Here is a 13922-nt window from a genome sequence, read left to right on the forward strand (position 1 = left end):
GGAGTAGGATGCTGTGGTCTACTGGGTCAAAAGCTATCCAAGCTATACCAGACCACTGTAACAATCACAAAGCACAAACAACTTTATACCAAAGCATTTCCTCTTGCTTGGTATGTACTGCTTGAAAGAGAGTCTTCCTTTGAACAGAATCAAATACTTGTCAATTACAAGCTTCCTGAAGGGATAAAAATACATGTTGAATTTCTCTTTCAGATACACAAATACATTCCTAATCTTATATAACCTGTCGTTTCTGTCAGGCCTGGTTTTGTCTAAGAAGTGAAGCATACGTAACAGTAGCACAAATCGATTCACTCCCATTATATCACTGAAACCTGGGGTTGCAATCAGGCAGTCTGTTGACAGTATGATTTCACACTGTGCTTATACACATGTGGCATAAGCATTATTGTGGCAAAGAAAAGATACATCTCAGCCACAGTTGTCTCCTTCCACCTGTGTAGCAGTAAGTTTGGTGAAAGTATTGTGTTTGCCATGGTGTACTCGTAGTATCTGTTGCTTTCCCTGACAATAATTTCCATCAGGGGTTCGTCAAAGAATAATTCGAAACATTCCAGTTCAGTGGCATTGTTCCTCAGTGTACAACATGGCCGTATTCCACTTTGGCTTTCATCAAACTGGTGGGGATTTGGAACAAAATTGACAGCTTCCTGCCAATCTCATGTGCAGTCTGCTGGTGGGTACTGGACAATGACAGGTGGTTGTGGTTGTGGAGGCTGGTGTGGTGGGTGGGTGGGGGATGGTGGCCTTTGTTGTAGATCAGCTGAGGCAGCGGAGTGGGTGGCAGCATGGCCCACTGATGGTGCCTCACTGCCGGCACCGCCACTACCACCACCATGCACATTTTCCATCCCAGTTGTAACACTTTCATCGTCATTTTCACTGTCTGTTCCTGTTGTACAGCCACGGGATGTACTCCGAGATGTACTCCTTCCCCTTGGAATAGCATATGGCACACTACCAGAGCGCATATATCGTCGTATATACTGACACTTCACTGGAGAATATTCCACTTCACTTTCACTACTGGAACTGGTTTCAAGAGCTTGTAGTTCATATTCACTATCACTATCATCTCCAATGCTCACATCTGAGTCCGGGATTTGGGAAAATAGGAGTTTCCTCTTTGATCCTGGTACAACTGAACGTGAACAAGACGGCCCAGCGCCAGAAGTGGAAGGCTGAGGGTCGTCTGGGTTTTCCTCACTATTACTGATATTATGGTCATTAGTTTCAGTCAAAACCTCACCAAAAACTTGAAACTCATCTTCACTGGCACTTCCATCTGTATTAGAACTGTCACTGGGGAACAAAAGTGTTCCAGTTTGCCGAGGAGTGAGGAGCTTCTTACCACGAGGCATGGCGAACAACATCTACTAAAATGGCATTCCCACAATGTGCCACTGGGTCCCAGATGTTTTTTTCTACCACACACACCCATTCTCTCACACCTAGGCCTACCAGCCTTTTCCCACGAGATTTGAAGGCACTAGAATTTATGCATACTAATACATCATGGGCACTGACGCATAAGCCGTACTAGTACGGCCGAAACCCTCAAAGGGTTAAAGGAGGGCTTTGGGATATTGGCAGTTTGGAGGGATATGTTGTGTATCTTTATACATACAGTGGACCCTCGACCAGTGATGGCATTGATTAACGATAAATCTGACTAGCGATACATTTTATCGCAAAAATTTTGCCTCGATTAGCGCTAAAAAACTCGGCCAACACTATTCCTTCCGTCTGAGACGCGTCCACTTCTGGCCAGTGTTTACAAGCCAGCCAGCCACCGCGGTCGCTTCCAAGCATACAATCGGAACATTTCATATTATCACAGCCTTTTTAGTGATTGCACCTGCAAAATAAGTCACCATGGGCCCCAAGAAAGCTTCTAGTGCCAACCTTACAGCAAAAAGGGTGAGAATTACTATGGATATGAAGAAAGAGATCATTGCTAAGTATGAAAGTGGAGTGCATGTCTCCGAGCTGGCCAGGCTGTACACAAAACCCCAATCAACCATCGCTACTATTGTGGCCAAGAAAACGGCAATCAAGGAAGCTGTTCTTGCCAAAGGTGCAACTATGTTTTCGAAACTGAGGTCGCAAGTGATAGAAGATGTTGAGAGACTGTTATTGGTATGGATAAACGAAAAACAGATAGCAGGAGATAGCATCTCTCAAGCGATCATATGTGAAAAGGCTAGGAAGTTGCATGACGATTTAATTAGAAAAATGCCAGCAACTAGTAGTGATGTGAGTGAATTTAAGGCCAGCGAAGGTTGGTTTGAGAGATTTAAGAATCGTAGTGGCATACATAGTGTGATAAGGCATGGTGAGGCTGCCAGTTTGGACCAAAAAGCAGCTGAAAAATATGTGCAGGAATTCAAGGAGTACATAGACAGTGAAGGACTGAAACCTGAACAAGTGTTTAATGGTGACACTGACAATGTTGTGAAACACTTTAGGAATGTCATAAAGGAACGGGAGGTACAGGCCTCTATGGGCAGATATGTTGTGCGACAGAGGTCCAGTGACTCTCAAGCTGGTCCTAGTGGCATTAAAAGAAGGGAAGTAACCCCGAAAAAGGACTTGCCACCTCAAGTCCTAATGGAAGGGGATTCCCCTTCTAAACACTAAGACCATCAACACACTCCCCTCTTCCCATCCCATCAATCATCACCAGATCTTCAATAAAGGTAAGTGTCATGTAACTGTGCATGTCTTCTTCAGTTTGTGTGTATTAAAATTAATATTTCATATGTTAAAAAAAAAATTTTCAATACTTTTGGGTGTCTTGCACGGATTAATTTGATTTCCATTATTTCTTATGGGGAAAATTAACTTGACTAACGATTATTTTGACTAACGATGAGCTCTCAGGAACGGATTAATAGCGTTAGTCGAGGGTCCACTGTATATGCTTCTTAACTGTTGTATCTGGACACCTCTGCAAAGAGTGATAATGTATGAATGAGGTGAAAGTATTTTCATTTTGAGGATTTTCTTTCTTTTTGGGTCACCCTTCCTTGGTGGGAGGTGGTCGACTTGTTGAAAAAAAAAAAACATCATTTATCTCCACGGGGGAAGTGGAACAGAATTCTTCCTTCATAAGCCATGCGTGTCGTAAGAGGTGACTAAAATGCAGGGAGCAAGGGGCTAGTAACCCCTTCTCCTGAATGCATTACTAAATTTATAAAGAGAAATTCGTTTTTCCATTTAGGTCACCCTGGCTCGGTGGGATACAGCCTTCTTGTTGAAAATAAAAAATTATCGTTAATAAATAACACTTGAATAGCATAAATGTATTTTTTAGTTATGAAGTGTTATAATAGAAAATCAAGCATATGCATATAACACAAACTAGGTATAAAAAAATTATTTGACATGTTAATATTAACCCTTTGACTGTTTTGGTCGTATATATACGTCTTACGAGCCACAGTTTTTGACATATATATACTCATAAATTCCAGCGGCTTCAAATCAAGCAGGAGAAAGCTGGTAGGCCCATGTGTGAGAGAATGGGTCTGTGTGGTCAGTGTGCACCATATAAAAAAAATCCTGCAGCACGCAGTGCATAATGAGGGAAAAAAACTACAACCCTTTTTTTTTTTTAATTAAAATGCCGACTTTGTAGTCTATTTTCGTATAGTATCTATGGTTGTATTCTCATTTTCTTGGTTTCATTTCATAGAAAGGAAAACATATTATAGAAATAGAGGTGATTTTGATTGGTTTTACTATGAAAAGAACCTTGAAATGGAGCTCAAAGCAGGGGAAATTTTTGTGTTTTGCCGATGTTCAAAAGTAAACAAATTATGTAATTTTCCAATAAATGTCCAAGTAGCCATTCTAATATGCAGTCATGAATGGGTTGACATTATTTATACAATTACAGTGGACCCTCGACTAACGCTATTAATCCGTTCCTGAGAGCTCATCGTTAGTCAGAATAATCGTTAGTCAAGTTAATTTTCCCCATAAGAAATAATGGAAAACAAATTAATCCGTGCAAGACACCCAAAAGTATTGAAAAACAAATTTTTAACACATGAAATATTAATTTTAATACACACAAACTGAAGAAGACATGCACAGTTACATGACACTTACCTTTATTGAAGATCTGGTGATGATTGATGGGATGGGAAGAGGGGAGTGTGTTGATGGTCTTAGTGTTTAGAAGGGGAATCCCTTTCCACTAGGACCTGAGGTGGCAAGTCCTTTTTCCGGGTTACTTCCCTTCTTTTAATGCCACTAGGACCAGCTTGAGAGTCACTGGACCTCTGTCGCACAACATATCTGCCCATAGAGGCCTGTACCTCCCGTTCCTTTATGACATTCCTAACGTGTTTCACAACATTGTCAGTGTCACCATTAAACACTTGTTCAGGTTTCAGTCCTTCACTGTCTATGTACTCCTTGAATTCCTGCACATATTTTTCAGCTGCTTTTTGGTCCAAACTGGCAGCCTCACCATGCCTTATCACACTATGTATGCCACTACGATTCTTAAATCTCTCAAACCAACCTTTGCTGGCCTTAAATTCACTCATTTCACCACTAGTTGCTGGCATTTTTCTAATTAAATCGTCATGCAACTTCCTAGCCTTTTCACATATGATCGCTTGAGAGATGCTATCTCCTGCTATCTGTTTTTCGTTTATCCATACCAATAACAGTCTCTCAACATCTTCTATCACTTGCGATCTCAGTTTCGAAAACATAGTTTCATCTTTGGCAAGAACAGCTTCCTTGATTGCCGTTTTCTTGGCCACAATAGTAGCGATGGTTGATTGGGGTTTTGTGTACAGCCTGGCCAGCTCGGAGACATGCACTCCACTTTCATACTTAGCAATGATCTCTTTCTTCATATCCATAGTAATTCTCACCCTTTTTGCTGTAGGGTTGGCACTAGAAGCTTTCTTGGGGCCCATGGTGACTTATTTTACAGGAGCAATCACTAAAAAGGCTGTGATAATATGAAATGTTCCGATTGTATGCTTGGAAGCGACCGCGGTGGCTGGCTGGCTTGTAAACACTGGCCAGAAGTGGACGCATCTCAGACGGAAGGAATAGTGTTGGTCGAGTTTTTTAGCGCTAATCGAGGCAAAATTTTTGCGATAAAATGTATCGCTAGTCAGATTTATCGTTAATCGATGCCATCGCTGGTCGAGGGTGCACTGTATTACAATACAGTGGACCCCCGATTTACGATCAGCTCCCAATGCAACCAATTATGTAAGTGTATTTATGTAAGTGCGTTTGTATGTGTATGTTTGGGGGTCTGAAATGGACTTATCTAATTCACAATATTCCTTATTGGAAAAAATTCGGTCAGTACTGGCACCTGAACATACTTCTGGAATGAAATAATATCGTAAACTGGGGGTCCACTGTTTTGCTGTAGTCTGCATAACGGTAAATCTTCTATTTTTTGTTTGAATAAAAATTCAAAATAAAAAGGAAGAGTTATATCAGAGGGGCCTGGAGACATGACTGATGAACAAAGAAAATGCTATTTTAGAGCCAGGAATGTCTGCATTGTTCATTCTGGACCATATTTTGAAGTTGTCATATTTTTTAATTTTCGTGAAATTGGCCAAACTGCATGTTTCTGACCATGTTATTGGGTAGTTGAAATCGGTAAATGGGCAGTTTCTTGTACTCAGTCGATAGAAAAAAATGGAGTTCTAAAGAAATAGCTATGAGTTTGGTCGACTGGAACAATGGAATTAGCCGAAAATAGGGCTTAAAATATGCGAAATCGCCGATTCGTAAATATCGCCAAGGTCACTAACTTCACGAGAGGGTAATTCCATCAAATTTTGTTGTTTTGGCGTCATTGCAATTGGGAAAAGATTCTCTATCACTTTTTTTTCCCCCAACACCAGGAGACACCTCAGGATTTGGGGTTTGCACAGTCAAGGGGTAGAAAAAATGCAGATTAGTAACAAATTAGTATTAATGGAAACCTTTACAGGTATGATAAGAGTGAGAATACACTAGAAGTGGACCATGAAGGTAATATAAAAAAATTTAGTTAGCCAAATTATGGAGAGAAAAAGTAGTAATGAAGAATATTACTACAGATGCTGTACTACTGTCTAGGAATCTTGTAAGTGGGTTATAGTCACTTTGAGTAAGATTATTATTAACCACTGTCAGGTGTTAATTAAACTTGTTGCAGATGTTGAAGTTAATAAGTTTATGTTAGTATTTACTGTTCTCTCTACACTTCCAGTTGTAATTGTTTTCCTGAAATAATCATTAACCCTTAAACTGTCCACACGTAGATATATGTGCATGTGCGCAGTGCTCTGAATATATATCGACATTTTATTTTTCATTCCTTCAAATTTGGCACAATAGGCCTGATTCGCCTAGACATGAAAGAATGGGTCTATGCATTTAGTGTGCACACTGTGAAAAAAAATCAGGGACCACTTAGTACCTTGTGGGAGCACCAGTTCAACTGAGTGCCAGCTAGAGCAAATAGTGTAGCAGTGAGGCAAACACCAGTGATTCACTGATGTCATGTCATATTAAAACTCACATTTTAACCCTTAAACGGTCCAAACATATATATATATATACGTTCACTCACGTGTATATATGCATTCACCCCAAATATTTTGGCAAAAAATTTTTTTTTTTTTTTTAGAATAAAAGAGCACATTTTTTAAGTGTTTTAGAATAAAAAAAAAATTAGGGTCAGTACTTACAGAGATATGAGGCCGAGAAGTTGGCACAGGATGCTCATGTGACGGCAACATGGAGTCCTGCCACTTGCAGAAGTGTTCCTGATATACTTTTTTTTTTTTCTATTTTTCATATTATTTTATATAATTTTTATGTTCTGATAATTACAATTTATAGTCATTTCATAACCAATTTTTGTTCTGACGTGAGTATTAGGTACTGAAATTGTACTCAAATTGTCACAAACACATTGACAGGTGGACATTTACACCTGCCTTGGTCATTTACTATTGTCTTGGAATATAAACAAAGTATTTATTGGTCCCACCAATGTTTTGGATATGTGGAAGTATATAATAATAATGAGGAGGAGGAGCAGCAGCAGGAGGAGGAGGAGGGGAGGAGGAGGAGAAGGGGGAGGAGGAGGAGGAGAAGGGGGAGGAGGAGGAGGAGGAGGAGAAGAAGTATATGTAATAATAATAATAGGTAATAATAAGTTCCCTTGAAGCATGAAAGACAAAGTCCACCCCTGACAGTGACATGATAAGATGAGATAACATCTGATAAGAGCTGACGTTTGATGAGTATACAGGAGGGTGGGGGAGGGTGCAGCTGATAAGAAAAGATTAGAGGTGACATTTGATGAGCATTGCCCTCTGTTTTCGCTGGTACACAAACATTTCTGTCTGTCTATTTGTCTGTCTGTCAAGCTCCCTGTCTATCTTTCTATCTGGCACACTGAGTGTTAAGACCCATTCTATGCTGACCAGGCATCTCAGGCCAATCGTGCCAAATTTGGAGGCAGGAAAACTAAAACGTATATATACGTTTGCGGCACTACGCATAAGAACGTATATATACGTTTGGACCATTTAAGGGTTAAGAGGAAAGTGAAAATAGGTTAGATAAATCCATGAGTGGGTGTGAGTTGGACCTGACTAGCTTGTGCTACTAGGTCAGATGTCATGCTCCTTCTTTCAGTGGATGTGACCTGACTAGGTGGGTCATTGATCTAAGCCAGGGGGTGACATGGACCTGCCTTGCATGGGGCAGTAGGCCTGTTGCAGTGTTCCTTCTTTTGTATGTTCTTATGTATTCGGCTGGCTTTGGCTGTCTCTCTCTCTATATCTTTCTTTTCTTTCAACACACCGGCCGTATCCCACCGAGGCGGGGTGGCCCAAAAGGAAAAACAAAAGTTTCTCTTTTTACATTTAGTAATATATACAGGAGAAGAGGTTACTAGCCCCTTGCTCCCACATTTTAGTCACCTCTTACAACACGCATGGCTTACGGAGGAAGAATTCTGTTCCACTTCTCCATGGAGGTAAGAGGAAATAAACAAGAACTAGAAAGAAAACAGAAGAAAACCCAAATGGGTGTATATATATATGTTTGTACATGTATGTGTAGTGTGACCTAAGTGTAAGTAGAAGTAGCAAGACATACCTGAAACCTTGCATGTTTATGAGACAGAAAAAAAAAAACACCAGCAATCCTACCATCATGTAAAACAATTACAGGCTTCCGTTTTACACTCACTTGGCAGGATGGTAGTACCTCCCTGGGCGGTTGCTGTCTACCAACTTACTACCTATATCTGTCTATATATCTCTCTATATCTCTATCTCTGTCTATATCACTGCCTGTCTATATCTCTCTCACATGTACTCATAAATACAGTTATTATACATAATGTAAATTACCTAGGATAACCCAAAAATTCCAGGCCAAGTGCTATACAGTGTTTGTAGATCTTTCTTTCTTTCAACACACCGGCCGTATCCCACCGAGGCGGGGTGGCCCAAAAGGAAAAACGAAAGTTTCTCCTTTTACATTTAGTAATATATACAGGAGAAGAGGTTACTAGCTCCTTGCTCCCGGCATTTTAGTCGCCTCTTACAACACGCATGGCTTACGGAGGAAGAATTCTGTTCCACTTCCCCATGGAGGTAAGAAGAAATAAACAAGAACAAGAACTAGAAAGAAAATAGAAGAAAACCCAAAGGGGTGTGTATATATATGCTTGTACATGTATGTGTAGTGTGACCTAAGTGTAAGTAGAAGTAGCAAGACATACCTGAAACCTTGCATGTTTATGAGACAGAAAAAAAAAAACACCAGCAATCCTACCATCATGTAAAACAATTACAGGCTTCCGTTTTACACTCACTTGGCAGGATGGTAGTACCTCCCTGGGCGGTTGCTGTCTACCAACTTACTACCTATATCTGTCTATATATATCTCTATATCTCTATCTCTGTCTATATCACTGCCTGTCTATATCTCTCTCACATGTACTCATAAATACAGTTATTATACATAATGTAAATTACCTAGGATAACCCAAAAATTCCAGGCCAAGTGCTATACAGTGTTTGTAGATATAAGGCATAAATAAACCTGACACAAATAATAGCAGTGTCACTTACTCAGCCATCAGGGAGTGGCACATACACCACAAATCAACAGGTTTACTAGCCGCTCCCTAAGACACAGACAAACAGATGGAAAAGATACACACACACAGGCAGATAGACAGACAGACAGATAGACTGACTGACAGACATACAGAGACATGTTTGCGTACAAGAGTAAAAACATGTAAAGGCAAGGGGACCCCCTCCAGCAGTGCACATTCATCAAATATCACTTATCTGACCCTTGTCATAACACCATTCTTCAAGGAGTTTCATACTAGAGTGTGTCTAAAACATTGCTGGGACCTATAAATACTTTGTACAGTATATATTTTAAGACAGTAAATGACCAGGGCAGGTGAAAATGTTCAACTGTCAGTGTCATTGTTACAATTTGAGTACTATTTCAGTACATAATATTGGAGTCAGAAGAAAGATTGGCTATGAAATCACAAGAACTATTATAAATTGTAATTACCAGAATATAAAAATTATATAAATTAAAATAAAAACGAAAAAGAAAAGGTAAACCAGCAACACTTCTGCAAGTGGCAGGACTGGATGTTGCTGTCAGGTGAGCATCCAGATCCAACTTCGTGATCTTATATCCCGGTAGTACTGGTTCTAAAATTTTTTTTTTGATCTCATACTACACAGAAAATTGCCCTCTTTAATTTAAAAACAAAAAACTATTTTTTTATTTTTCCAAATATTTGGAGTGCCACGCAGGTGAACATAGATCTATGTTTGGACAGTTTAAGGGTTAACTAACTTGTAGTATGTGCATTGTACAAACCTTGAAGAAGGTGTAACTGTAGCTGTTCATGAGAGAGCTTCACCAGCATTACACGGGTATCCCATACATAGGAGAGAGAAGCTTATGATGTTTTGGACGACTTAGACCATTTACAGAGTTGGACTGAAACATTGTCGTAAGCTTCTACTGTGTGCAGGTTATTTGTGTATTGTTTGAGTCACAGTATTGTGTCTTATGTTTTTTATCACCAGCATTGTTGTGCTTGTACATGTAACTACTAATAGACTGTTATGTATGTTGTTGATGAGTCAGCAGTTATGACTGGTGATAATGCAAGTCAATATCAGCTGTAAGAGTCACATCAAGTGTTGTCACATTGAAGATGTTTGAGGTTTAGAACCTGGTCTTGCATACACTGTGCTGGATTTGTGTCTTTACATTTTAGCCTTTATTTTTATACAGGTAAATAAATATGGGTTTATTTGTACCTACTGTATATTATTTCTCTCATGTAGTATCTCTGGTATGACCATTTTAAACAATTTAATGAATTATTGTCCTTCCACTTGTCTTGTGTGCTAATGACTTTGTTTAATTATGTCTTCTTTCATTTGTAGGCAAAGGGACATCCAAGGAGGACTCCACAGGCCGTGTACAAAGTTTGAAGGTCACTCTTGGACTTTCTGGCAGTAAAGTGTGTTCTGCAGGTAAGACAATAGTCATAACTTTAACAAGCTTGGCAGATGTTATAAAACATCCATTTCAGAAATGTAATCTAGTCAACATTTATACAGTGGACCCTCCCCTTTTGTCATTAATCTGTTCCAGAGAGTCTGACGAAATGTGAAATTGACGAAAACTGAAATCATTTTCCCTATAAGAAATAATGTAAATCCAATTAATCCGTTTCAGACTCCCAAAAGTATCAATAACAAAAAAAGGCACAATACTGTGACTGGAACGATACACAAATACCCCGCACATAGAAGAGAGGAGCCCACGATGACGTTTCAGTCCGACTTGGGCCATTTACAAAGTCACACTGTAAATGGTCCAAGTTGAACTGAAATGTCGTTGTGGGCTCCTCTCTTCTATGTGCAGGTTATTTGTATATCCCAAAAGTATTAACTGTATTGACTGTTTTGGTTGTGTGTGTGTGTGTGTGTGTGTATATATATATATATATATATATATATATATATATATATATATATATATATATATATATATATATATATATATATATACAGTGGACCCCCGCATAACGATCACCTCCGAATGCGACCAATTATGTAAGTGTATTTATGTAAGTGTGTTTGTACGCGTATGTTTGGGGGTCTGAAATGGACTAATCTACTTCACAATATTCCTTATGGGAACAAATTCGGTCAGTACTGGCACCTGAACATACTTCTGGAGTGAAAAAATATCGTTAACCATTTTTTTTTTTTTTTTTTTTTTTATTATCACACTGGCCGATTCCCACCAAGGCAGGGTGGCCCGAAAAAGAAAAACTTTCACCATCGTTCACTCCATCACTGTCTTGCCAGAAGGGTGCTTTACACTACACTTTTTAAACTGCAACATTAACACCCCTCCTTCAGAGTGCAGGCACTGTACTTCTCATCTCCAGGACTCAAGTCCGGCCTGCCGGTTTCCCTGAACCCCTTCATAAATGTTACTTTGCTCACACTCCAACAGCACGTCAAGTATTAAAAACCATTTGTCTCCATTCACTCCTATCAAACATGCTCACGCATGCCTGCTGGAAGTCCAAGCCCCTCGCACACAAAACCTCCTTTACTCCCTCCCTCCAACCTTTCCTAGGCCGACCCCTACCCCGCCTTCCTTCCACTACAGACTGATACACTCTTGAAGTTATTCTGTTTCGCTCCATTCTCTCCACATGTCCGAACCACCTCAACAACCCTTCCTCAGCCCTCTGGACAACAGTTTGGTAATCCTGCACCTCCTCCTAACTTCCAAACTACGAATTCTCTGCATTATATTCACACCACACATTGCTCTCAGACATGACATCTCCACTGCCTCCAGCCTTCTCGTCGCTGCAACATTCATCACCCATGCTTCACACCCATATAAGAGCGTTGGTAAAACTATACTCTCATACATTCCCCTCTTTGCCTCCAAGGACAAAGTTCTTTGTCTCCACAGACTCCTAAGTGCACCACTCACCCTTTTCCCCTCATCAATTCTATGATTCACCTCATCTTTCATAGACCCATCCGCTGACACGTCCACTCCCAAATATCTGAATACATTCACCTCCTCCATACTCTCTCCCTCCAATCTGATATCCAATCTTTCATCACCTAATCTTTTTGTTATCCTCATAACCTTACTCTTTCCTGTATTCACTTTCAATTTTCTTCTTTTGCACACCCTACCAAATTCATCCACCAATCTCTGCAACTTCTCTTCAGAATCTCCCAAGAGCACAGTGTCATCAGCAAAGAGCAACTGTGACAACTCCCACTTTATGTGTGATACTTTATCTTGTAACTCCACGCCTCTTGCCAAGACCCTCGCATTTATTTCTCTTACAACCCCATCTATAAATATATTAAACAACCACGGTGACATCACACATCCTTGTCTAAGGCCTACTTTTACTGGGAAATAATTTCCTTCTTTCCTACATACTCTAACTTGAGCCTCACTATCCTCGTAAAAACTCTTCACTGCTTTCAGTAACCTACCTCCTACACCATACACCTGCAACATCTGCCACATTGCCCCCCTATCCACCCTGTCATATGCCTTTTCCAAATCCATAAATGCCACAAAGACCTCTTTAGCCTTATCTAAATACTGTTCACTTATATGTGTCACTCCAAACACCTGGTCCACACACCCCCTACCTTTCCTAAAGCCTCCTTGTTCATCTGCTATCCTATTCTCCGTCTTACTCTTAATTCTTTCAATAATAACTCTACCATACACTTTGCCAGGTATACTCAACAGACTTATCCCCCTATAATTTTTGCACTCTCTTTTATCCCCTTTGCCTTTATACAAAGGAACTATGCATGCTCTCTGCCAATCCCTCTTCCATACATTTATTAAATAATTGCACCAACCACTCCAAAACTATATCCCCACCTGCTTTTAACATTTCTATCTTTATCCCATCAATCCCGGCTGCCTTACCCCCTTTCATTTTACCTACTGCCTCACGAACTTCCCCCACACTCACAACTGTTGTTCCTCCTTGCCCTATACACGAAATCACAGCTTCCCTATCTTCATCAACATTTAACAATTCCTCAAAATATTCCCTCCATTTTCCCAATACCTCTAACTCTCCATTTAATAACTCTCCTCTCCTATTTTTAACTGACAAATCCATTTGTTCTCTAGGCTTTCTTAACTTGTTAATCTCACTCCAAAACTTTTTCTTATTTTCAACAAAATTTGTTGATAACATCTCACCCACTCTCTCATTTGCTCTCTTTTTACATTGCTTCACCACTCTCTTAACCTCTCTCTTTTTCTCCATATACTCTTCCCTCCTTGCATCACTTCTACTTTGTAAAAACTTCTCATATGCTAACTTTTTCTTCCTTACTACTCTCTTCACATCATCATTCCACCAATCGCTCCTCTTCCCTCCCGCACCCACTTTCCTGTAACCACAAACTTCTGCTGAACACTCTAACACTACATTTTTAACCTACCCCATACCTCTTCGATCCCATTGCCAATGCTCTCATTAGCCCATCTATCCTCCAATAGCTGTTTATATCTTACCCTAACTGCCTCCTCTTTTAGTTTATAAACCTTCACCTCTCTCTTCCCTGATGCTTCTATTCTCCTTGTATCCCATCTACCTTTTACTCTCAGTGTAGCTACAACTAGAAAGTGATCTGATATATCTGTGGCCCCTCTATAAACATGTACATCCTGAAGTCTACTCAACAGTCTTTTATCTACCAATACATAATCCAACAAACTACTGTCATTTCGCCCTACATCATATCTTGTATACTTATTTATCCTC

At 39.9% G+C, this 13922-nt stretch overlaps 1 protein-coding gene and 1 long non-coding RNA gene across 6 annotated transcripts in view; one reads left to right on the forward strand and one right to left on the reverse strand.

Moving 5' to 3' along the window:
• LOC128705417 (female sterile (1) homeotic) overlaps positions 1-13922 on the forward strand; it is a 684385-nt gene that overhangs the window by 621296 nt on the left and 49167 nt on the right. For all 5 annotated transcript variants that reach the window (XM_070092310.1, XM_070092319.1, XM_070092329.1 and 2 more), the window contains one exon: positions 10519-10608. In XM_070092310.1, coding sequence (XP_069948411.1) covers positions 10519-10608 — 90 coding nt within the window. The remainder of the gene's footprint in view (positions 1-10518; positions 10609-13922) is intronic.
• The window catches only part of LOC138853766 (uncharacterized), a 180308-nt gene that overhangs the window by 68203 nt on the left and 98183 nt on the right, over positions 1-13922 (reverse strand). The gene's annotated exons all lie outside the window — the stretch shown is intronic.

This window comes from Cherax quadricarinatus, chromosome 3, assembly GCF_038502225.1.
Source record: "Cherax quadricarinatus isolate ZL_2023a chromosome 3, ASM3850222v1, whole genome shotgun sequence".
Classification (NCBI taxonomy): Eukaryota; Metazoa; Arthropoda; class Malacostraca; order Decapoda; family Parastacidae; genus Cherax; species Cherax quadricarinatus.